The sequence below is a fragment of the Glycine max genome, chromosome 1, assembly GCF_000004515.6.
Source record: "Glycine max cultivar Williams 82 chromosome 1, Glycine_max_v4.0, whole genome shotgun sequence".
In the NCBI taxonomy this organism is placed as follows: Eukaryota; Viridiplantae; Streptophyta; class Magnoliopsida; order Fabales; family Fabaceae; genus Glycine; species Glycine max.
In genome coordinates, this window is record NC_016088.4 from 542,488 (window position 1) to 567,399 (window position 24,912).

Below are 24,912 nucleotides of genomic sequence, written 5' to 3' on the forward strand. Positions count from 1 at the left end.
TCCAAACGCGCACTAAACTACTGCAAAATGGCATTGTTGATCAGCTTGAGTCAATAATGTATTTAGCCTTGCTGCAGTTGGTCAAAACAATATGTTGACGAGTAAGATAGAAGCCGGAAACAAATGTCAATATATATAAACTAATAAAATATCAAATATTTCTTGTATGGATAATCAGTGGTCTTACCTACTTGTACATTTAACTTACCAAATGTTCTTTTCTTTTGCACGCAAGATAGTTCTCAGTTCTCATCCTCCCAATGTTCAATATCTTAATTAGAAGATGAATACTTCATGGGAACACATTTGTGGACATATGTGGAAAAATGTTAAAGATAACAGTAATTGAGTGCTTAGTATGATCCGTGAAGTTCTCGGTACCTTTCACCCACCAGGGAATTCCACCTCACAAGCAATGCTACATTGAGGCCCAAGCCAGAAAAAAAGATAATTGGGTCAAATTATGGGCCACCCTCTCAGAAATCGAAATCTCTCGTCCATGGTCAACTTGTGCGCTAATCTATTGTTATTTTCACTTAAATATTTTTTTAGTCTTTTTAAATTTAAAACACCGTTGATTTTTTGGTTTCCCAATTAAAAATTTGTTTTTTTAATCCCTCAACTTCACTTTAGAAGGCAAAAGAGATACTAGAAATATGGTCTTTTTTATCCCACAAATTCACTTTGAGATTAAAATTAATATTCCACAAATTTGAACGACAAATTTTTTTTTTTTTAACTAAGAGACTAAAACTAAAAGTGTCCTAAATCTGAAAACTAAAAACAGATTTAAGCTCCTGTAAAAAAGAATTATTTAAGTTTTTTATTTTTTTAAGCAAATAAGGCGTGGATAAAAATATTTGCTCTTATATAATAAATTAGAATATAAAATTTAGAGAGTGTGTCTCATTTTCCCAATTACACATTCTTAATATTTTTTATCTTCACTACTTTAAGGGGATATTTGATAGGGAAAAATATTTTCATACATGAAAATCATGATTTCTAGAAATCATGAATTTTGAAATCATGTTTTAAGGGAATGAATAGAATTTATTTATTTGACTATTGAAATCTTAAGATAAGTTTTATAAGAATCAAAGAGTTACGGTATTAAATAACTTAATAACAAAATAAGATGATACTTTTATTGTTGTAAAAGAAAAATTACTTGAGAAAGATTTTTACCTCCCTCAATGGAAAGTTTTTGTGAAAAATTGAATAAAAAATATTTCTAGGAAAAATTCCTTTCTTAGGAATGTGATTTTTCTAAAATCAATACAAAACATGAAAAATTAAGTTTATCAACCTATGATTCTAAAGGAAACAAAAAATTTCTCCTCTACTAAACATCTCCTTATACATTTCATATGTCACTCCCACAACTAGCTAGATAATTTCTCTCAACTATCTAAACTATTATCCTTTTATTTATTTATTTTACTTGATTTTCAAGCCCTTTAAATTATTCTACCCTCTTCATCTTTATCTTTAAATTGAATTTTCATAATTTTTTAAAATAAATTAATAATAATTAAAAATAATCTTCTATCACAATTTAAATTATTCCTTGTAAATCCAAAATATCATTTATATATTCAAACATATTTTCTTATTTTTAATTTCAAACGCAATATAATTAATATATTAAAAAATATTTAGTTAATATAAATTTTAATTATATAAAATATTTTTTATGCAATGTATATGTTAAAATATTAAAATTTAAACGGTGGTCTTGGATTCTACTGAGTATAAGAATATAGATAAACATTGAACTTTTTTTATAAAAATATTTTTTTGAAAAAATAAAATATAATATACTTCAAATGATTGACAAACGGGTTAAATTGGTGTTTATTCAATAAGTCGAGGATAGTTTTAAAATTATATTTTAATATATTACAAATGATGTTTTTTTTAATGCATCCTTTATAATTCAATTCAAAATTTATCCCACCCGTGTATTTAACACACTTGTATTGCTAGCTCGTAGTAACAAGATACTAATAGTTTGATTCCTGACCATTAAAAAAATAATATTGTAATGAGAGATATAATGCGGTTTCTTTGGTGAAAAAGTTGTATATTGTCCAACAGTAAACAAAAGTTAGAGAAGTACTGGTCCTCTGCCTCTTGAAAGCAAATAGATATATCCTACCTTTCTTTTAATAATGCTTACACTTTGGTGATCGAAAAAACTGAAAACTACTCGACAGATTAATCACAAAATTGAGAGTTCATTCAAACCCTACCTTGACGTCATGAAGAAGGTCCTAGCTGGAACTAAAACTCTGTTTTGTTATCCCCCAAAGATGGGAAAAGTTTATATGGCCTATGGGGATGAATATGTCCCCAATTGATATACCCTGCTGTCTTGCAATTAATGTTTTTCTTTTTCTTAATTACCTCCTAATTAATTACTCTGTACTTATTTAATGAGAACCCTCATGATGCCAAATTTGCCTCCCGTATTATATTATTATTATTATTATTATTAATTATTGATGTTAATAACCATAGGTCATTGGAATAATAGCCATTTTATAATTTGAATTAGTTATGTAAACCAGCGATCTATAAGGGATAGCATAAAATATCCCGGTTGATGCAAGAATGCTAAAACTTCGAAGTGTTCACAACTAAACCTTCCTTAGCATGCACTCTAGAATATACATAAACACCGTATCAAGAATTGTACTAATCAATGTACTACCCTAAGAAATATTCCTAAAGATGAATTGTGCAGAAAAGAGAGTATTTTGGAATATTTTTTGTGTGTCTAAATAAAATTAAACCCTTCTTTTTATATTATAATTATCATTACTATAAGAGGTGATGTTTCTAGGAACTGTGTCACCAACCATTTTATAGGTGAACAAATATTATTAAACAGTGGAATATTTTTGTATGGTTCATGCAAAGCAGACAAAGGTTGTGTGGGAAGATGAAACTGTGTTAGAGCGTGGGCTCCTTAGGTTGGTTCGTCCAAGGTCAACTTAAATGGATAATCAAAGTAATTTGATTCTCTTAATTTCTTTTTCTTTTTCCCACCTTAATTAAATATTATTGGTCAAAATGAGAATTGTGAAATGATGTTATGTTTTTCTGGAACCCCTAAACCAATATTTTCTAAGAGAAAAAGAATTATGCATTTCAATCACAATTCGGTATGTATAATAAATTTATTAATTTTTAAAATAATTATTTTAAAATAATTCAAATAGTAATTTATAACAATTTATAATTAGATGATAATGTAAAATAGTTTAATAGTATCATCCGACATTAAACTCTTTTTATAACCACCTTTAAGATAGGATATATTCCTTAGGTCGATCTGCATGTTTAGGCAAAAATTCTGCTTCCCCTTCTTATTCGCATAAGCTCCATGAAATAAAAACAAAGAGGTCTCAATTTGCAAAGAGAAAGATAAACAGAAAAAAAAAGGAAAAGACAGCAGACAAAGGGGCAATCATGGCCATTTATCTATGCTTCAAACATCATTAGGGACCCTCCATCATTTTTCTCTCGACTGCTCCAAAGAATGCTGTTATAAACGTGAAACCTAGCCATCATCTGATTAAGATACTTTATGGGGGCATAAGATTTCCATGCTTGACCCACAAAGTGGTGTGGGTCTACTTCTTACTTCTTATATATGTGAAAAATACATAATTTTGTGTCCCATTGATCAATACTTTATATAAGCAGCTCGGAATAGAAATAACACAAGGCCAAATTAAAGTAGATGACAAAATATAAAAGACAGTGAAAAATAATACCACCATCCCAACAATTATTAACCGCACTTTACTTTCCCCCCTGCACCAGTAAATTATAAATCTATTAGCAAAAAAGGGGAAAATAATAGTACTATCCCGAGAATTATTAGTGTCCATTATTTTCATGAATAAATGATAAATCTGTAAATGTATTAACAATATGAAGATTTTTTATACTATTAACTAATATAATATTGTTATATATATATATATGATAACTTTATTAATTTTTATAAATAATAACTACCATAAAAATATTTATAATATAATTATTGATTAATTAACAGTGCAATTTTTTTTATCAGTGCTACTGTGTACAAATTAAAGTTTATTTTTATTACATGCAACATGTAAACTATATTTGGTGCTTCTTGTCCAAGTGTTATATATATATATATTCTAGTAATTAGGAGAAGAGGTGGTGGTCCATCAAGTACACACAACTTTGTCTTGCTTATCAAGCAACCCCCTAATACTGCCCACTCATCTCTCTCTCTTGTGTGTTCAAAACATTCATGGCAAAAGCATCATGATCAGCACTCCAGCTCAAAACCCATGTGAGTTTCTATCATCCCTTTTTCCCTTATTTCCATCTGGGTGTCTCACCATGTCTTTCTTTCCTCTGTCTCCCTAAAAATCTCGGCTTTATTATATGTCTCACATTAATCTGTTATGCTTAAATAATGAGACCGTAATTCTGCCTCATGTCGTCGTTATTACTCAAAGTCCAAACTTTGTGACACGTATTAGTGACTATCTACATTTTATATTCTATTTGTTTTTCCTGCTAACTTTTGATGGAAGATAAACTGTAGTTTTTTTGTTTTGACAGAAGAGAAACTGTAGTTAACTGTTGATAGAAACCAATAAATGTATTATATAAATGCTTAATTCAGGACCAAACTTACTACTTACTATAGGTATTGTTTGTATTATTTTTATTTTTATCAAAATTGGAATTCCATCTAAATAATTCATGTAATAAAAAATTATATTAAAAGATCATGTAGATTAGGTAATTTTGAATGGAGAATAAAAGGGACATATAATGTTAATCTTATTGTAAAAAAAAGTTGGAGGAAAAGAGGAATTTGAGTTTAAATTTTTTCACTAATAAAAAATTAATATTTATTGATAAAAAACAATACAAATAACAATAACAATATATATAGCACCTAAATAACTATAAGTTTTGTCCTAATCCTAGTAATATTATATATAAAATAAGACACAAATTGTTGGGTTGGTACAAGATCCTTGATTAGTAACAGCTATGTGGCCGTTTTGTGCCTTTTGCTTTTGTAGTCAAGGTTGAAAGAAAGGTGTAATAAGCTAGTAGGATAGAGGAGAAGAGAGAGTCTGGAATTTGAGCTTTAGTCAGAAAATTAAAAACCAACCGGATTTTCTTTCTTTCTATCCTGTTTCTTTGCTTCTCTTTTTTCCTCTCTCTCTCTTTCTCTTTCTCTCTCATAAACCGCTACATACATGCACTTTTTAAATTAGCAAAAACGTAAAGGTACTATATGTGTGTTTGAAGCAGCTCCTATAGCCACCTTTTCCTTTATTATTTCTTTTTCTCACTGCCTTCAGTTAAAGTAGCGAGCTAGATAGGAAATTCTGGTGTTTTTCCATGGTTAAAGAAGGTTTATAGCTCAATCCTATTGTAACTGTTTCCTCTTTCTTTCTTCTATCTTTATCTTATCCTCTCCGAATATTTTCCTTATTTCCTGCATATTCTCACCTGGGTTCTGCAGATTTTTTTTCTCTTTAGGACTGATTTTCCTCTCTTTAACAATCGCGTATATGCTAGGAGGTTAATATTTTCCATCATTATTTTTTTTGTCTATATTCAAGATATTTTTCTCTTTGTTCACATATATTCTTGTCTATAGCTAGTTTCCTCAACCGGATCAGCATCTGCTCAAGAATAAATATTTAATTAATTTCTTAATATGTATATAGTTCTTAAAAGCTTAGGAAAAATTATTAGCCATATTATTATTGTTATTCTGGCCTTCTCCATCCAAGTTCCTTAATTTGTTGATCATTTTGGAGAGTTTTATGTTTTGATGGATCTCAATCGGCTCTTGTAATATAGAGAACAACCTCGGACATGCTCAGTTGTGGACTGTTCCATAAAAAGGGAGTTGAAATAGTATTTGAAGGCATCTGGTTTCATCAAGAGAGATAGCACACGCGCGCGCACGCGTCAGAGATGAGTAAGATCAGCAACTTGAGTTCTGTAAGCAGTTCTGATCTCATAGATGCCAAGCTTGAAGAGCATCAGTTGTGTGGATCCAAGCAGTGCCCCGGTTGCGGACACAAGTTTGAAGGGAAGCCGGTACGGAAAAATATCTCAATAATATTCTTTTCTTCACTCAAAAGCCTTTGACAATATGAACAAGAATCATGTCATACACAAGAAAAAAAAAAAAGTATAGCCATATTATTAGTATGCTTAATTGTGGCTGTTTTGTTCTTGAACTCTAGCTTGTGCAATTCATTTGATGGGGTTTCCCCTTTTTAATTTTATGCTATAGCTAAAGTTTGAGTATTATATTTTGTTAATTAAAGGCTGCTGCTTCACCCTCTTTATTTTCTGTTTCCCATGTATTATTCTTCTTGTTCCTCTTATCTCTCTCTCTTTAACTTTAATTTTGGTTTTTCACTTGAATTTTCCTTGGAGGCTGCAGGATTGGCTAGGCTTGCCCGCAGGAGTGAAGTTTGATCCCACAGACCAAGAACTAATAGAACATCTTGAAGCCAAAGTGGAGGCAAAGAACATGAAATCACACCCTTTGATAGATGAGTTCATTCCCACTATTGAAGGAGAAGATGGAATTTGTTATACCCATCCGGAGAAACTTCCAGGTGTGAGATATACACTGAAAATATACTGAAAAAAAATAATTCAAATCACCTCCCTTAATTTCTTGGTTTAACTAGATATATCTAAGACTTCTTATATATTTGTGACCCAATTAATTAATCATCTCCCACCAGATGTATCTGTTTAAAAATAAGGTAATATCTCCGGTTACAATTTCATGACAAGCCGGGGAACTCTCACTATTTTCTAACGGTGTTAGTTAGTGTTGTTTTCTAACTATCTTATCAATAATTCCATATCATTTTATAATTTTTAGCTAGGTTTTATTATATATATAAAGAGAGAGGGAGACCAAAACCTCTTTTGGTATTTTCAGGAAACTTATACTATACTTAATATATATAATTTCAGAAGGGTTTTATTTTTCAGTTCACCTAAGTCGACCTAACTTTGATTTTGGGTTGTGTGGTGATTCATATATACATCTAACAGGAGTAACAAGAGATGGGTTGAGCAGGCACTTCTTCCATAGACCTTCAAAGGCTTACACAACTGGGACAAGAAAGAGGAGAAAAATTCAAAACGAATGCGACTTGCAAGGTGGAGAAACCCGGTGGCACAAGACTGGTAAAACCAGGCCAGTGATGGTGAATGGAAAACAAAAGGGTTGCAAGAAAATTCTTGTCCTCTACACCAATTTCGGAAAGAACAGAAAACCTGAGAAAACCAACTGGGTGATGCACCAATACCATTTGGGGCAGCATGAGGAAGAGAAAGAAGGAGAGCTTGTGGTGTCAAAGATATTCTATCAGACACAGCCAAGGCAGTGCAATTGGTCAGATAGAAGTGCAACAACTGGTGAAGGAAGTGGAGAACCTAACAACAGTGGTAGAAGGGACAGTGGAAGTGGAAGTTGTTCTTCTAAGGAAATTGTTACTCACAGAGATGAGATGTCTGCTGTTGTTGGTGTCCCTCCAATGACAAGTTTCACTCATCATCATCCCTTGGATATTCAACAGCTAAAACCTGATCACTTCAGCTTCATCCCTTTCAGGAAAAGCTTTGATGAGGTACATACACTGCACACACACATATAATCATATATATATCAATCATGCATTTATATATCATTCAAACGTGCTCCCTTATATATATATATATATATATATATATATATAGCATCATGTTTGATTTGACACTTGCATAGTTATGATTTTAATTAGACACCTTTTTTTCTTTTTCAAATCAATGAATTGAACGTGATGTTTCACTTATATAGCTGACCAAAAGGAAACACAATTCACTGTATCTGAACATTCTTTTGGTAAAATTGAGAGTTTTGCTTTTGCACCAAAAAGTGAAATTAATTAGGACATGAAAGGGTTAAGGTAGCTGCTGATATAACACCATATTGCTTGCACACACCGCATGAAAGTGTACGGGCAAGACTTAATTATAAATCAGTTTCAACCAACCAGTGCTTGTTTACCTACCGCTGAAAGGTAACACCCACACGACTAAATAGAACGAACGCAGCAAAGTTAAAGCTAAAATAGGTACATTCACAGACCGAGAAAAAAAAGAAAAAGATGAGGTTGATATATAGTTGACTAGGTATCTAGCTAGTTAAGAAGATTGGGTGATATTTAATATATTCTTTTTTCTTAATTAGCTTAGTTTCCATTGATTCATGTAAGTTTATTTTTCTGATTTTAATTTCAGTAAATTAATTTTTTTAAAAATTTGATCATAATAAAATATTTTGTTTATTTTAAGTTTTCATAAATTTGAATTTTTTTTAATTTTGATCTTTATAAACATAAACTTATGGAGATCATATATAAATAAAAAATTATTATTTAAAAGAATTAAAATTAAAAAGAATATAAACTTACAAGAATTAAAATGAATAAAAAATAAAATTGAAAAAACACCAATATATAAAAACTAAAATTAAAAAAAATAACCTCACTAGAATCAAACATAAAATAACACTAACTTACAGGATAAAAATATTTTATCCTATAAAATAACAAATTTATCACATGTTAGTTTGTGATTAGATAACAGTTAAAAAAAACTTTCATCCGTTTATGCACAATTTTTTTTATTTTTTATTTTTTATTTTTAAGGAAGATATATATCACAGTTTAACAGTTGAATATGATATGATGGTAGAGAATGCAGGTTGGAATAGGAGAGGCTTCAACAGCAAGAGAAGTAATGCAAGCATCAGGTTCATGTGAAGAAGTGCATGAACGGCACCTAGCACAAGTAACTCCTCATCATCATCAACTACAACAACATGCTCATCATCATCAAATTTCAAACTCAGCTTTTCATATTAGTAGGCCGTCACATCCCATCTCTACCATTATCTCTCCTCCTCCCCTCCACCACACTTCCATCATTCTCGATGACAACTCTTACCATGTCTCTAGAATAATGCTCCAAAATGAAAATTTTCAGGTAATCACAACTCAAATCCCACTTCTTAATCATGATTATATATATGATTATAATTTTCCTCCTTTTTAATTTTCATAATCGATAGCTACTATAGCTAGTAACCCAAATAGTAGTCATAATAGAAGAATAGTTAAAATGAACTTATTATAATAAGTTTTTGAGTTAATTTTATTTAAAAAGTTTTAAAGAAGTATATAAGGTTATAATTAAATTGCTTTGATAATAAGCTAAATTTTGTATATGCTCCCTAAAAGGTTTATATGGGAGGATTAAAAAAAACGTTTATCACCTTGTATGACTTATAATAATAATAATAATAATAATAATAATAATAAAAGGAAAGGAAAGGTGAGTAGTGAAAGAAAAAAAAAACAGACGAGTCACTTGGCATGTGAAAATCCAAAGGAGTGAGTCTGCATGGTATTGTGCATGAGTCAGACTCAATAACTAGGCAAGCTTTTGTGAGTGTTTGATAAATCACAAGCATGAAACTGTCTTCTCACTTTTTGAATATTGTTCAACACGATGATTAAGATGTGTGTTTTGAATTTGATTGTTGACCTTGGAAATGCATCTATGGTATTTGTCCACTTGGCAGCAACAGCAGCAACAACATCATAAGCTTGGAGGAAGGTCTGCGTCTGGTTTGGAGGAACTCATAATGGGTTGCACTTCAACTGAAATCAAAGAGGTAAGAAAGAACTTTTTGACTCGGAATTATATGAACTTTGTGTGTCATAATGCCTAGAGAAAAGAAAAAAGAGGGCACGGAAATGAAAAAGAAATAAAAAGAAAAAAACGAAAACATTTTTTTGTTTGCTTTTTTATATTTTGAGGCTACGTTTTTCTTCCATTGCATAGAGGTAAAAAAAAAAAAAAAATAGTACAACAAAAATGTGGGTCATCGATCGATGCCGCAAGGAAGTTTAAAGGAAAAATACCTTTTCTTTATTTCATTTTTCAATTGTGTACAAGAGATAGAAACTTCTACTAACACCATTTTTTCTTCTCATTAAACTACTTCTAATATTCTATAGTTTTATCTTTCTTTTTTCCTTATTGTCATAAACAAGTTAATTAAGGTTAGAAAAGAGAAAAAGACTTTATTTTATTTTATTACGGGCCAGGAAAAACGCCCATTGACGTTTGACACTTTTGACCATGATCGAGGTGGAAAGACATCTACCAGTTAATTTCCATTTTCATTAATTATAGTTCAAGTCAATCTCTATGTGATAGTGTTTATAGTTTTGTCATATAGACATGTAATTGAATATTTCAATTTGTTAGAATAAATTAAATAACACTCAACAATTTTTACGTGGAGATTAGTTGGAATTATGATAGTAATAGTGTCTCTTTGTTGTTTAAGATTATCATTAAATTATATTCTAGAAACCCTAACCCTAATATTTTCATTAACATTCAATTCCCTTACAGGAGTCATCCATCACAAATGCACAAGAAGCTGAATGGTTGAAGTACTCTTCTTATTGGCCAGACCCTGACAACCAGGATCATCATGGGTAGAAGAGGGTGAACCCAACGAAAAAAAGTAAAAGAGAGAGAGAGAGAGAGATTGTAGGGGAAAAAACAAAAACCATATAGACAGCATCATAGTCATCATCATTAATGCTTGAAGCCTCCCTCAAGTTTTCTTTCAACAAAAGGCCAAGAAATAATATCCATAGTTTGCTCTCTTTTTTCTTTCTTTTCCTATATATGGTGGCCATTTTATAAAACTTTGGTGACTCTCACTGAAACTATACAGTGTGCAATGGGACAAGCTGGAAAGAAAGAACAAAAGGTAGAAGAATGTAAATCAAAGAGAAAGAAAAGAAAAGAAAAGAAAACCCCCAAGAAAAGGCTGCTGTCACTTCTGACACATGGAGTGGGAGAACCAAAGACCCAAAGTAAATGTATCCCACCGCATGAAAATCATCACTATTTTGATAACTATACCATATCCCTCCTATAATTCTTATTATTTTATTGTTTTGAAATGTTTGTATAATTTCACTTTTCTTGTTTTTTATACCTGAAATATACCAATGAGTTTGTGCAAACTGCAAACCACCTTGTTACTTGTGCTGTAGATACTCATCACTTTGTTGTTACACTAAAATATTAATTGTTCTTTATATTTATATATAATTATATTCATATAGAAAAATGAAATGTCCAAAAGAGTTTGCCATTACGCCTCACTTTCTACTTCTTTTCACATTTTTGAAAGGTTTAACTAGAGGGGAATCATGTAGCTTTCGCTTTCTCTTTTAAAAATGTATATTACCGAGAACTTTACGTGGAACCTCAGGCGCGGGGCAAGAACACAGGTTAAGTTACTCTAGTGGCCTGATCAGTTAATTAATTACTCCACTTTACATTAAATCAGAAGTCACAAAATTATATATACATAATGAAAATAGATAAAATCTAGTAAATGGGGGAGAGGATAGGGAAAAAACAACTAATTAATTCAAGGTCTCAAGGTGTTTAAATCCACTTTACTCGAGATTTAAGATATATAGCCTAATAAAAATATAGAACTATCGATATATTTTAAAATTACTTGGTATTTAAAGTGATTAAAGTATTATAAAAACGCAAGCAAGAAAATATTACTATTGAATTAAGAGGAATTACTAAAGGTGTGAATTATCTGATGATGCTTTAGTTTAACTAAAAATCTTTATAATTTCAGTGTTGAGTATACAATTATATTAATTAAATAATTACATAGCATTCATAACTTAACAAAATGTATATGCTTATAGTATTATAAGTAAGAAAATATTACTCTTGAATTAAGAGGAATTACAAGTGAATCATTTGAGGCAGAATGTTGTTTTAACCTAACTAACAATTTTCAGTTTGAGTGTTGAATATATAACTATACATTAAATACTTAAAAGTAGAATTTTAAAACAAATAATCTTATCTCACTCAAATTGAATTGTTTATGCCGGATGGTAGCAACCAATTAATTTAGTCTGGATTCTGCATTTATCTGATCTCATGCACATCCGTTACCATATTTTTTTTTTCACACCACAGCTACGTACAGTAAGCTGCACTAAATCTCTCTCGAAGCTTTACTGGTGCTGATGTCTTCCCAGTAGAAAGAAAGCTTACTTTAGGAGATGAAGTTCAAGAAGATCTTTTAGATTTTGATGCGGGTCCCCTTAAATTGACCAACGATCTCTTCTTTGAACTGTAACGTTATGTAATATATATGTACATGAAATATGTATAGGTGTGTGTGTTTAATACTATTCACTTTTAATTTAAAATGATTTTGGAAGTTTCACTTTAATTACTTCATTCGATAGGAATCTATCGACAAATTTGTATCTGTTATAGAGAACGAGGGAACCGTAGTTCAAATTTCTTGATCGATTGAAATATTTTTTGAGTTTGATTTTGAATACAACAATACAAGCTACGTTTATTTGGTGAGATTCTTTATTTGATTCCTCATTTAATTTTTTAGAAAGAGAGTGATACTAGGAGACAGACACCTCTTTATTACTTTATTCTGCGTTAGGTTCGATCTTTTCCTGCAGTGTTACAGAGAAAAGATGAACTAATCCCATCAGAGAGAGAGAGAGAGAGTAACGTGCATGTTAATGCTATCTTTTCTTTCATGGGACATGCATGATAAAGCTAAAGTCAAGATGAAGAGGGGGCAACTTCATTGTAATTTCTGAAGGGAATAAAGAGGGAATAAGAAGACAAGAATAAACTTTTTAGATGCTTTTATTTCTGTGCTCTTTTTAAATAACTACTTATCATCCCAGAACTCCTACCTTCTCTAAGCATTGGGGTTTGTGTGTGAGAGAGATATGTATTGAGATATTTACAATAGAAAAATGTTAATTAGGGTCTTTAAAATATTGATTAAAAAATTAAAAGGATAAAATATTTTATTAAAATACACAAAATTGTATCATCTATAAATTTTTTTACATTCTATAATTTCATAATAATTTTTTTTAGTTCTTTAACCAATATCTTAATATCACTAATTAGCAAGAACCTTTATAATAATCATATATATGCATTTCATTAATTTATTAAGTACACTAGGGTATAATGTGTAAGAGAATCTTGTCACTGTTTCTCAGAATGATCCATAGGATTAAGCAATTAGATTTGTGTGCATGTTCTAATAATATAAATAAATTAAACAAGAATAGAAAGAAAAGAGAGATGGTGGCATGGGTTGGTGACATGAAATTAGCAAGATGAAGTGTCTCTTTCCACATGCCATTTAAAATTTAAAGGAGGCCTAAAAAGGTGATATTCAGTTTCTTTCACTTTATGGAAGATTTTGGATGCTTTTGCAAGGGAGGATATATGGAGAGAACGGTAATAGCAGTGAGTGTTAGGGTTAGTTTTCTTGGTGTGCCAGAGATATGGTCCCATAAAGAACTCGCAGGTGAAATGGTGGTTGTGCAAAGAGGAATATAACAACATGGCTGTTGTCCAACTTTTTTGGATTCTTCCACATGGGCCCAGCTTTGGGCCTGCTTCCATTTTCAAGACCCTACCACTTTGGGGTTTTAATTTGATTTCACTACTTCCATTTCCCTCCAACTATTGTTTATTATATATATAAACAAATGCACATATTTTTGGAAATGTTATATATGAACAATCTTATTCAGCACTAGCGTAGTTCTCAATAGAGTTCTAACTCAATTGGCCGGTTAACAGTATGTATAAATTGTTATAAACTTTCTAATATTTGAGTTCTATTTGTATGATGAAAAAGTGTAGTTGCCACTAAATGCCAATTGCACCATTCCATGTAAGGTTTTAAATTCTCCATTTTCACGATTTGATTGAGAAATAAAATGAATTGGTTTAGCTATATTTATTTATATACAAACAGGTATATATGTAATGACAAACTATTTAATTTCATTAAAAAGAAATAAAATAAATGCACACAAAATGATAAAATTATAAGTAGTATAGTTAAGATGAATCTATATATAAATTGCATAACTGAGACAAATTGTTAGCATGTAAAATTTGTCATTAAATTAATAACTTTTAATTGCAAATTTATCAATAACTTCTGATATCATAAAGTAGTCCAAGCCATCAATGAATAATTTTTTAATAATATATATTATGAGATAATGGTTTTTGTTTTGCTAGAAAAATAAGTACCTAAATTTCGCTATATATAAAAAAAATGGATTCAAACCGACTTTTATTTTACAGTCCCATATCAGGGCTACTTGTCGCATAATACGTACGAGCATTTCCTGGCCAGGCCCAGATAAGCAAAATCTGAAGCATTTCTGAAACAAGTCATAGAATTGGCCCAAAAAGAAGCAATACGTACATATGGACAAAAACAACGTAATTGCTTTGTGCACCCAGCATAAGATGGACAATTCCAATATTACCCTTACATAAAGCTGATACGAATTGTGAATCCATAAATTAATGACCCACGCAGGACTCAAACCTATGACTTTTGTGTTATTAGTACGATACTCTAATCAACTAAGCTAATAGACCAATTATGTTATAAAATAATTAATATTATTATATATAATACTAAAATTTCTAATATATATTTAATGCACATGTAAGTTTACGTAATAAATTTTATAACGATTAATTTTTATCTAATAATTAATTTTTTTACATATATAAATTGTAAAAAAATACATTATTAATATAAATATGCTAATGTATTTTTTGGTTTTATTATAATTAATTTTGATCTAATAATGTATTTTTTTTACATATATAAATTTTAAATAAAAATCTAGGTTTCATAAAAATTTATATTATGTAAACAAATTAATTATTAGATCAAAATTAATTGTCACAAAATTTATTATGTAAATTTATATGTACATTAAATATACATTATAAATTTTAGTGTTATATATAGTGACATTAATTATTTTATAACATAATTGACTTACTAGCTTAGTTGGTTAGAACGTCATGCTAATCACGCAAAAGTCACAGGTTCGAGTTTTTTTATTATGTTGTACAAAAGAAACACAATTCCATTGTTTATGGAACAATGACGGATTTAGAAAATTTCATTAATGGAGACACAGATGTAGTCTATAATATTTTCACAGACAAAAAGTATTATAAAATTTATACAAAATACACAATCTCATAATAATAATAAAAAAACAAAAGTCCTAAGCTTCTACAAATTTAAAAGTGTAAAGTGCATAAAATTAGTATCAATTTATTATTTTATGGGGATTGGCCACTGGTATGGAGGATGTACCCCGACCCCTAACATGACAAAAACATATTTTTATCGTGTAAAAATACATAACAAAACTAAGTTTCTATCCTGTTAAAAATTAAAATAATACAAAATAAAATTATGATTTTATTGTGTATCTTATATATACATAAGGAAACTGTGATTCCATTAAATATCTATTTGCAACCCAGAGTCTTCTTATCAAGTTTTTCTAACAACCTCCTAAGTTTAATTCTTGTGGTAGGATTCAAGTTCATCTTTCATGGCAAAATCCACTGGCAAAATCCACCGTGATGCTTCTTTACGATTAATTGTCTTTATGGAATAAACTTGGTTTTTATTCATCAATGTTCTATGTGGCAAATTTACTGTAGGGGGTTGCTTTTAAAAACAATTTACGGAAGAGGGTCTCTTTTAAAACAAATTGCAAGGAGGGTCTCTTCTGTACGTGGGTGCCGCCATTGACACTGGCGGGAGAGAGAGGAGGGGGTACCGCCATTGGTGCTGGCGGGACGTGCCAACGTGGACAGTCCCGCCATTGGCACCTGCGGGACACTAATCTCGCTAAAAGCATGCCGCCAATAAGAATGGCGGGACATGCCAATAATTTGACATATGTATAAGTTCATTTATTCAAATTTACATAAAAAAAATATTTTGTTGTTTATGAAAAATACAAAAAAAATGTTTAATTAATAAAATAGTATCTCAACAGTACAATCATGCATATACACTTTAGTCTTTAAAATAGTGAACATGTACTAATTTATTCCTTAAGAAATTATTAATAACCTATACTTATAATCTTGATAGAATATTTAGTCTCCTTTTTTTTTTCTCATAAATTAAATTAGGTTGAGTGATTTTTTTCTCAGGAATCAAATTAGATATTACTCTTTTTTTAAAAAGAAGATATTAGTCTTTTGTAGTAAAAAGTTAAAACAACTTTTTCATTAAAATTAAAAATCTTAAATAAAGCAAGCAAATGAAATTACACGTTTAATTAATGTCACAATATCCATTGTCCATTGATCTAGACGCTGAAGCAAAGTTGATTAAGGCACTGAATGCATTCAAACAAGCGTGATTTAATCAATGTAAGGTAAACGTATGTCAAATTTGAACAAATGAACTTATACATATGTAAATTTGAATAAATGAACTTATACATATGTCAAATTATTGGCATGTCCCGCCATTTTTATTGGCGGCATGCTTTTAGCGAGATCAGTGTCCCGCAGGTGCCAATGGCGGGACTGTCCATGTTGGCACGTCCCGTCAGCACCAATGGCGGTACCCCTCCTCTCTCCTACTCAGCCTATCCCGCCAGCACCAATGGCGGTACCCCCTACCCCCTATCCCGCCATTGTCACTGGCGATTCAAGCTTCCCGCCAGTGTCAATGGCGGCACCCACGTACAGAAGAGACCCCCCTTACAATTTGTTTTAAAAGAGACCCTCTTCCGTAAATTATTTTTAAAAGCAACCCCCTACAGTAAATTCGTCGTTCTATGTCATGTTGAGTGCAAAAGCAACATATTTCTCGTATTTTGTAGGTTTAAATGTAATTTTAATTTTTCTATTTTTTAAAATCTATAATTTTAGTTTTTATTTTAAAACAGAGATATTTAGTCTCTTACTTTTTGTAAAATCTGTAATTTTAATCATTCATTCAAACTGAAACAATTGATTATTAAGATATTAACATTGACTATGACTTAGATTAAACAAATTCTTGTGTTACATTATTATATAAATTTGAATCACATCAAGTTAATTTCTTACCGATTAACACTTTAAATCTGATAGAAAGATTAAAACTGTGGATTTTATATAATTGAAGGATTAAATGTCTCTATCTTAAAATAAGATGACTAAAATTATAGAATTTTAAAAATGAAAAGACTAAATATCTCTATTTTAAAATAGAGAAATTAAAGTTACATATTTTTAAAAATAAAAATACCAAAATTATATTTAAGCTTATGTTTTAGTGGCACAACACTTTATTTGTTTTAATTATTTTTTTTTCTTAAAGAAATCAATTTCAAGATCACCTTCTTCCTATAATTATGAATTTTCAACTTTATTATCATGATCTCCATATGGATAAGTATGGATAACTAATAAAAGGTAACATTTTTTTTAATTACGAGTTCTTAAATCTAACAATTAAGATTAGTTACATGTTATAATATTAAATTTTAAGAAAATAAATGATAAAGATAAAGAAAAAATCTTTATCTTCATTATTAGTCATTTTATTAAAACGTAATGATTTATCTTAAAATATATAATTTTTATAACTTGTTAACGTATTCCAGTTAAGAGTCAACTGAATTTATATTATACACACATGTTTTTCAGTTGAGATAGTACATTAATAACAAATTTTAATTTCTTAAAATATATCAACCGGTACGGTACAGTAACTTGTTAACATACTCTAATTAAAATACGCGCGTTAGTAAATCTCATACATACACACATAGTTCTTTCTTCTCCTTTTCGTACTCGATGGTTTCTTAACTCAGAAATTTGCAATTTCATAATCACAAGAGATTTTCATGTACCATTTTCTCTCGCTAAGTCCTAATCCAACGAGGATACATGCTGGACACCAGTATCTTGATGATGAGCATAGATAGAGAAGTAAAGGCAAAGGAACATAAACATTTATGCAGCAACAACCCCAGAAGGATTCAAGATGGGGCCTAAATCAAACCCATGTTGCAATAATTACACGTGACCACACCACACCTAACCGGATAACCCTATTGATATTGGTGATAGCACATGCAACTTGCAATTAATTGAAAAGTGTTAATTAAAATAGATCTTGAAGCCTGAAACAAAGAATGTGAAGAATGTAACAGATAGCCTATATATAATGCACATAGACTGGTCTAATATTATTATGCCTTGGCCATTTATTTGCATTTGGCAATAAATAACCCTCGATGCTTTGAAAAAGTTTTAGTTCAATAGCTTCACAATTTTGGAATTACTTAATGCTTAGTTTGTAAGACCTATCATATCACTCAACTACATATTGTGTAGACTCTGACCGTAGAGTGTCACTTTCTCAGTTTATTTTTTACTTGAATAGGCTCGGATTTATTGCTTACTTATGTTCAAGTAGAAAAAAGTTTTATGGATAAGTTATTTTTTACACTCTCAAGAGGAATCTATACTACATTTTAAAAACGGTAGTTTTAGTCTTTGTATTTCTAAAATATGGTTTATTTTATTTTTGACCCTATACTACATTTTGATTTAATTAGGGATGAAATCCACCACCACATTTTGAAAGATATAAGAATCAAAATAATTATTTTTAAAATAGAGACTAACTTTGACCAAATCTTGATTCTTGAGGGATGTTTTTTCAAGTGACGAATGCCAAATTTATGTCCATGTGGTAGACTGGTTAACTCTCTCCATTTGAATATGTGAATAGCACTATACCATTATAAAGTATACTGAAGTTCTGGTGGCTATGCATTAAAATTTCAACGAGTTCCACTTATGTTGTAGAAGAACTGAACAAGAGGAATCTCTCCCTTTTGTCCATTATCTTTTGGGGATTTTCTTTTCCCTTTTTCTTAGTTATATAATTGGAACAAATGTTCATGACCAGCCATAGAACTCGGAAGCTAGTTGCTTTTGATGAAATGGCGTGCGCTAGCTTTCTCTCCCCTCAGTTTTTCAAACCAAACTTGCTCAGTCTAATGATTGGTTGCTGGAGCATGTCCTCATTATTTAGATAAGGAAGGGAACTGAACACTGAAAGTCACTAACTTTTGTTGAACTTTAGAAATTGCAGTTCAATAGTAGTATAAATTTGGAAGGCACTACTTTACTCACAAAATTCGTCCACTGTTGGGAAAGTTTTTGTACCCTGTAATGTATGCCTCATGATGTTCAATGTGCCTTTTAATCAAACTATTTTTATTATTCAACTTTTCTCCAAGATTTAGACTTTCTCAATTAGGAAATGTTTAATTTGGCTGTTTGTTTCAATAGACTAATTGTTACTCCTTTTGTGACCCTTCAAATTATCTTCTCAATCACGAAAATGTATTTAAGTCATGTCCATATCTTTTTGATCTGGTTAATTTTTCATTATTACGTGGGAATAGCAATAGCGAGTTAGCAGTAGTATTTATTAGGAATAGTTTGATTATGAAGGATATTCTAATATAAATGAAAATTAATAAGAGTTTTTTTTTTTAAATTCTAATGAACCAATGGAGCAGGCACGGATAATTAGTAGCTAGTAGCTACCAACAGGCAACCATTCATCACAAATTAATTTCCCTCTACCAGCCCCTCGGTTAAAAGTACTTTCTATTTTTCATCTTTTTATTTTCTCCTTATTGCTTGGTACAAAATGAGATTCACAGGATCAATTTTCTTAAATGTTAGAGGGTTTCCAAAAGAACGAAAGTGTGTCAACTAAGCTATATGCCCTGTACACTCAACTTGGCCTTTTTTATTGTGCTTTCTGGAGCTAAGGAAGTGTCAAACAGCTTTCACTAATATGATTAAAGTGCTCAATCTTGTTTAGATAGCATGTGCAACCTTCACCATTAATTATCCTGTTTTTTCACCTTACTCACTTCCAACAGTATTAAATTAACACAATTCCTTTTTAATAAGAAAAACCAAGTTCAAGTATATAAATCTAAGATGGAGGGTATCTATCCAAGGTTTTAAACTGTGGTCGTGATCATGATTTTGCCATGTTTCTTGAAATTGTGAGAAATCGCAAACAAATACAGCCGATTCAACCACAATTATGGTCTCGTTGCAGGCACAAACACTTACAAATTCTTGACGTTGTGGTCAAAATCAAGGTACGTATCTATTGTTAAAAAATATCGTACCTATCTATTGTTAATTATCTATTTATTGTTGTTTGGCTTTGTAAATAAGACCACAACACCTGAAAGATCGTTTGTATGTCTGTAGCCACTAATAATAAGCACCATAAAAGTTGTGGTGATTAGTGATTAGTCATACCTTCTCACCTCACCACACTGTTCTGACACAGAAATTTACATTCAAAGGAAGTCAACATCTGTACAGAAAAAGTTGTACAAAGGTATGCCTCAAACAAACTCAATTACATAAACTTAAAAGAAAATGGGGAAAAAGTTAGGGAACATTCAAGGGTAAATCAACCCCACCAGTCCACCACTCTCTCTCTTCAATGCAGCAACCTTATTTAGATTTTGGACAAGCTTAGCTAAGAAGTATACACCCTTTTGAATAAGCATTTTGGTATCTATCTTCAGCTAAAAATGGAGAATAGCTGCATTCTAGCTTTTCTCCTCCTCATTCTCCACTCAAGTACAACAAAAGCTGCCTTCAGTGTTGGTGGTGGAGTTGGTGTAGGTGTTGGTGTTGGTGTTGGTGTTGGCAATGGGAATGGTGGTGGTGATGGTGGCAGTGGTGGAGTGGTTTGGGTTGGTGGAGGGATTAACAGCCCAGAGCCACCTAGATCCTCAGTGCCAAATCTTGAAGGAGCTTACACAGCACTTCAGGCATGGAAATCTGCAATCACTGAGGACCCTCTTAAGATTTTATCAAGTTGGGTTGGTCCTAATGTGTGTGCTTACAAAGGAGTCTTCTGTGCAAACCCTCAAGATGAAATGGTTGCATCAGCATTCCCAGTTGTAGCAGGCATAGATCTCAACCATGCAAATCTGAAAGGAACCCTTGTGAAGGAGCTCTCTCTACTCAGTGATTTGTCTCTTCTCCACCTCAACAGTAACAGATTCACAGGCACTGTTCCTGATACATTCAGAGACCTGGTTTTTCTGGAAGAGTTAGACCTCAGCAACAACCAACTCTCAGGTCCTTTCCCTGCTGCTACTTTGTACATGCCAGGCCTCATCTACTTGGACCTCAGATTCAACTACTTTTCTGGGCCCCTCCCTCAGGAACTTTTCAGCAAGAACCTTGATGCATTATTCCTCAATAACAACCAGTTTGAAGGTGAAATCCCCCAAAACTTGGGCAGTTCCCCAGCCTCAGTGATAAACTTAGCCAACAACAAGTTGAGTGGTAGCATCCCAGCAAGTTTGGGCTTCATGGGTTCTAAAATAAAGGAGATTCTGTTCCTCAATAACCAGTTAACTGGCTGCATTCCTGAGGGAGTTGGGCTATTCACAGAGATGCAAGTTCTGGATGTGAGCTTCAACTCACTCATGGGTCATTTGCCAGACACACTGTCATGCCTGCAAGACATAGAAGTTCTCAATTTGGCTCATAACAAGCTCTCTGGGGAATTATCAGATGTAGTGTGCTCTTTGAGAAGCCTTGCAAATCTAACTGTTGCTTACAATTTCTTTTCTGGGTTCAGCCAGCAATGCTCAAGGCTTTTCTTTAGGAATGTTGGTTTTGATTTCTCACTAAACTGCATTCCTGATAGGGACATGCAGAGACCTCCACCTGAGTGCTCTGGCATCCCAGGTGGAAGTCTTAGTTGTCTCAGAATCCCCACACCAAGGCCTCTTGTTTGTGGTTCAATGGCTGTAAGTAAGTCTAAGCACATTGATCCCACTTCACCATCTCCTCCTTGATGGTTATTATTAGTTGCATTATTACAGGTTGGTCATAGCTGTTCCATTAATTACTGCTACCAATCTTAATTCACAATTCTGCTAATTTCATTTTTCAAAGACTCCTTGTGCATATTCATGATTATATATACTTGGCGTGCACGGGTAATACACATGCCACATTTTATGAGAAAAAAGATTATATACTCATAAATGTAAAATAGTTTTATATTTGTCATTTAATCACAAATTATTATTTAAATTATTTTAAAATAATTATTTTGAAAGTTAATTTACCATACATAATAATATATAATAAATTGTTATTATATAGCTGTGTAAATTATATGCTATGCTTCTAGTAATCTACCTCGACCCGCATCATAAAAGATGGATGGATAGTGCAGTAGTTTATGTTTCTCGTGACATGTTTGTTTGATTTTGGTTACTTTAATTTGTACTGCTTTATCACGGGTTCTCCAATTATTCCATTCAACAACTTCACTAATCGCATTCGATAAGGCCCTACGTGATAGCTTCTTAACAGTTAAATTTGACCCCACTGTAATGCACTGGGTTACATCACAAGGTTATATCTAAATTACTTCGAGAGGTCCACCTGTCCCAATCCAACTTCAATTATACAAGTGAGGATAACATGAGATTGCCACTGTGGCTTGGTTAATACTTAAAAGATAATCATCACAAGGTTATACCTAAATATGCATATTGCATAGATTGCACTAGAGATGCCGTTGTTTGAACAACCTAATAGTTTAAACTATTTAGTGATATTTGGTGAAACCTGCTAAAACACAAAATAAAGTAATGTATTAAATCTTCTTATTATATTTTTTTATCAACTCTTATAAAAAATATTCTATACTTTTTCAGTTTAGTGAGACAGTATGAAACTGTTGTTTAGAAAAGATTTAGAATTATTCCTCAAAGACCCCACCAAGGCAAGCCTAGTGGAGTGTTTGGATAATTTGTATAAGGTTCTAGTTTCAAATTTCAGCATCATCATTGTACACACACAAAACAGAAAAAAAAAGAATTATTCCTCAAAAAGTTTAATGTAACATGCAACACATTAGAAACTAGTGTCACTAAGAATCCCTGTTGTAACAAGCGTGATCTTACCATGAAAAATCATGGGCAGGTACTACAACAGGCAATTGTGAAAAAGAATACAGATTTCTGAGAAGCCATTTCTATGTTAAGGAATATAGTCCGTTGGGTTTGGGAGTTTAAAAGACCGTGCAGCCACTGCATAACCCCCCAAATCACTCCACTGATCCCCAGAGTTCCCATGGATCCTGTAGCCTTCATTCTCCAACTCTGCTCTCTTCTCAGAATTGTAAGTAGTGGCCGGTTTGCCTTGATCAGAAGACCCTGTTTCATTAAGAAGGAATTTCAGGTGAAAATTATTTAACAGAACAAGACATGGGAGATATAAGGTGAGTTGGATGGTTAAGAGAGAAAGCAAGGAGAAAAGGTCGCGGGTTCGATCCCTCCTGCTAACAAAAAAAAAAAAAAAACAGAACAAGACATCTATATTTCCAAGAACCAATAATTTATGTACCTTAAGATGAGCCTCTCCCAATCTCTGTACCCTGAACTCAGAAGGTTTGCCCCTGTGGCATTCCTTTGAAATTCACTTCTCCCAGTTAAGAGGAATATCTTGAAGCCCAATTCCTTAAGCTCGTTATACAAACTCAAACTAGCTGGCAAAGCTGGGGCTGCAGCTAAGTCCACCCAATTATCAAAGGAAGTCTCATTGAAGATCTCAAATCTGCAGAGTCCAAAGTTAGAAAAAGAAAACCATAATCAACTTAAACCAAGAAACTCACATATACAATTACTGTGTTGAGAAAAAACAATTTTAGATTTTGACCATTGTGATTGTGAGGTCCGTTTACCTTTTTGCGTTTCATTCATTTTGGCAATTGAAATAAAGAAGACGTGACATCCTGCTAAAATTAACTTCCAAGTAGTAATAACAACCGCATAATAGAATCTATTCATTAATCACCCGATTTCCATAGATGTGAGAGCCATTGATATTTGATAAACTCCCCTACCTAATTCTGATACTATTTATTTCAGACTTTAGGCAACGAAATCAATCCGTCAAAACAACACAACCCTTAACAATTACAATTGTAGAAACCCATCTTCTATACAGTTACACTCAGATTTCCTTTTCTTAAGGGCTAGTTACATCAAGACAGTGTTACACATCAACGACAATGACTTGATTAGGATTTGGTTCCTTTGGTATGTATTTGGATTTGATTAACTTTTAACTCCCATCAGAACTTTTGTCCAAAAGCAGCTTTTCAACTAAAGATTCTCACTGCAACATCAATGATAAGCTGTTTTAAATCACAAACCAAAGATACATTTAGAAAAGTTTATTTGCAGTTATTTAGACTTATTTTTAAAAAAAGGTTTATGAAAATAGTTTATAATACGTTCATAAACTATTTTTAACTAATTTCAATAAATTTTCAGGATAACTTACAAAACCAATTTACTCCTATTTCTTCTTCAACTGTAAAAGTAAAAGTAACATATACATACATACTTCCAAAATAAATATTTATTCAGAACAATTATCATCCATCTAAATTATTTTATCAAATAATTAAGCGTCAAACCACTTTTTATGTAGTAAGCCTGAAAGACAAAAAAGCTAAAGTAACATACCACCACTTATTGGAACAATCCGAAGAAAATTGATAAATTTAAACATTATATAGTTGATATGCTTCTTATATAGAGAGGATTGTTAATAACACACTTTATATTAATGGTTAAAACTTATTAAAAATTAGACAATCATTGAGTGAGACTTTTAAAATAAAAACTAGAGCCTACAAAATTTGCAATTTGTCAATTAATTCTTCAGCCAATAATAGAAAACATGTTCAAAAGACTAAAGTTAAGGTGAACTTCACACCCTGTCACAACTTAGTGTGTGTTGGTTGTGTAGAAG

The 24,912-nt window shown here is 31.6% G+C and overlaps 3 protein-coding genes across 10 annotated transcripts; 2 read left to right on the plus strand and 1 right to left on the minus strand.

Annotated features, from left to right (window-relative positions):
• The first annotated feature begins 4,234 nt into the window (after positions 1–4,234).
• Positions 4,235–11,209, plus strand: LOC100795246 (NAC domain-containing protein 75). Of its 7 annotated transcripts, none has more exons than XM_014764338.3 (7): positions 4,235–4,342; positions 5,884–6,126; positions 6,479–6,656; positions 7,108–7,685; positions 8,794–9,084; positions 9,683–9,775; positions 10,525–11,209. In XM_014764338.3, the coding sequence occupies exons 2-7, from the start codon at positions 6,001–6,003 to the stop codon at positions 10,612–10,614; spliced, it is 1,356 nt and encodes a 451-aa protein (XP_014619824.1). In that variant the 5' UTR covers positions 4,235–4,342; positions 5,884–6,000; the 3' UTR covers positions 10,615–11,209. The 7 variants fall into 7 exon arrangements, with proteins under 7 accessions (XP_014619824.1, XP_040874165.1, XP_006572928.1 ...); XM_041018231.1 differs by lacking the exon at positions 4,235–4,342 and adding an exon at positions 5,099–5,448; XM_006572865.4 differs by lacking the exon at positions 4,235–4,342 and adding an exon at positions 5,099–5,301.
• An 8,609-nt stretch (positions 11,210–19,818) lies between these two features.
• Positions 19,819–22,031, plus strand: LOC100775544 (leucine-rich repeat extensin-like protein 4-like). Of its 2 annotated transcripts, XM_006572780.4 has the most exons (2): positions 19,819–20,201; positions 20,399–22,031. In XM_006572780.4, exon 2 carries the CDS (start codon positions 20,649–20,651, stop codon positions 21,930–21,932), a length of 1,284 nt encoding a protein of 427 aa, XP_006572843.1. In that variant the 5' UTR covers positions 19,819–20,201; positions 20,399–20,648; the 3' UTR covers positions 21,933–22,031. The 2 variants fall into 2 exon arrangements, with proteins under 2 accessions (XP_006572843.1, NP_001240861.1); NM_001253932.1 differs by lacking the exon at positions 19,819–20,201 and having other exon boundaries at positions 20,649–21,932.
• A 783-nt stretch (positions 22,032–22,814) lies between these two features.
• Positions 22,815–23,732, minus strand: LOC100795786 (acid phosphatase 1; the record flags this gene model as incomplete). Its single annotated transcript, XM_014777632.3, has 2 exons — positions 22,815–23,308; positions 23,497–23,732. Coding segments are annotated over 2 exons (414 nt in total), but the record flags the coding sequence as incomplete, so codon positions are not given.
• Positions 23,733–24,912: the final 1,180 nt, after the last annotated feature.

Bases quoted from the DNA above. Each gene is read 5' to 3' on its own strand.
- LOC100795246 (XM_014764338.3), top strand. From the start codon at position 6,001: ATGAGTAAGATCAGCAACTTGAGTTCTGTAAGCAGTTCTGATCTCATA. The intron at 6,127-6,478 runs GTACGGAAAAAT...TGGAGGCTGCAG, and splicing joins ACAAGTTTGAAGGGAAGCCG to GATTGGCTAGGCTTGCCCGC. The intron at 9,776-10,524 runs GTAAGAAAGAAC...ATTCCCTTACAG, and splicing joins CTTCAACTGAAATCAAAGAG to GAGTCATCCATCACAAATGC.
- LOC100775544 (XM_006572780.4), top strand. From the start codon at position 20,649: ATGGAGAATAGCTGCATTCTAGCTTTTCTCCTCCTCATTCTCCACTCA.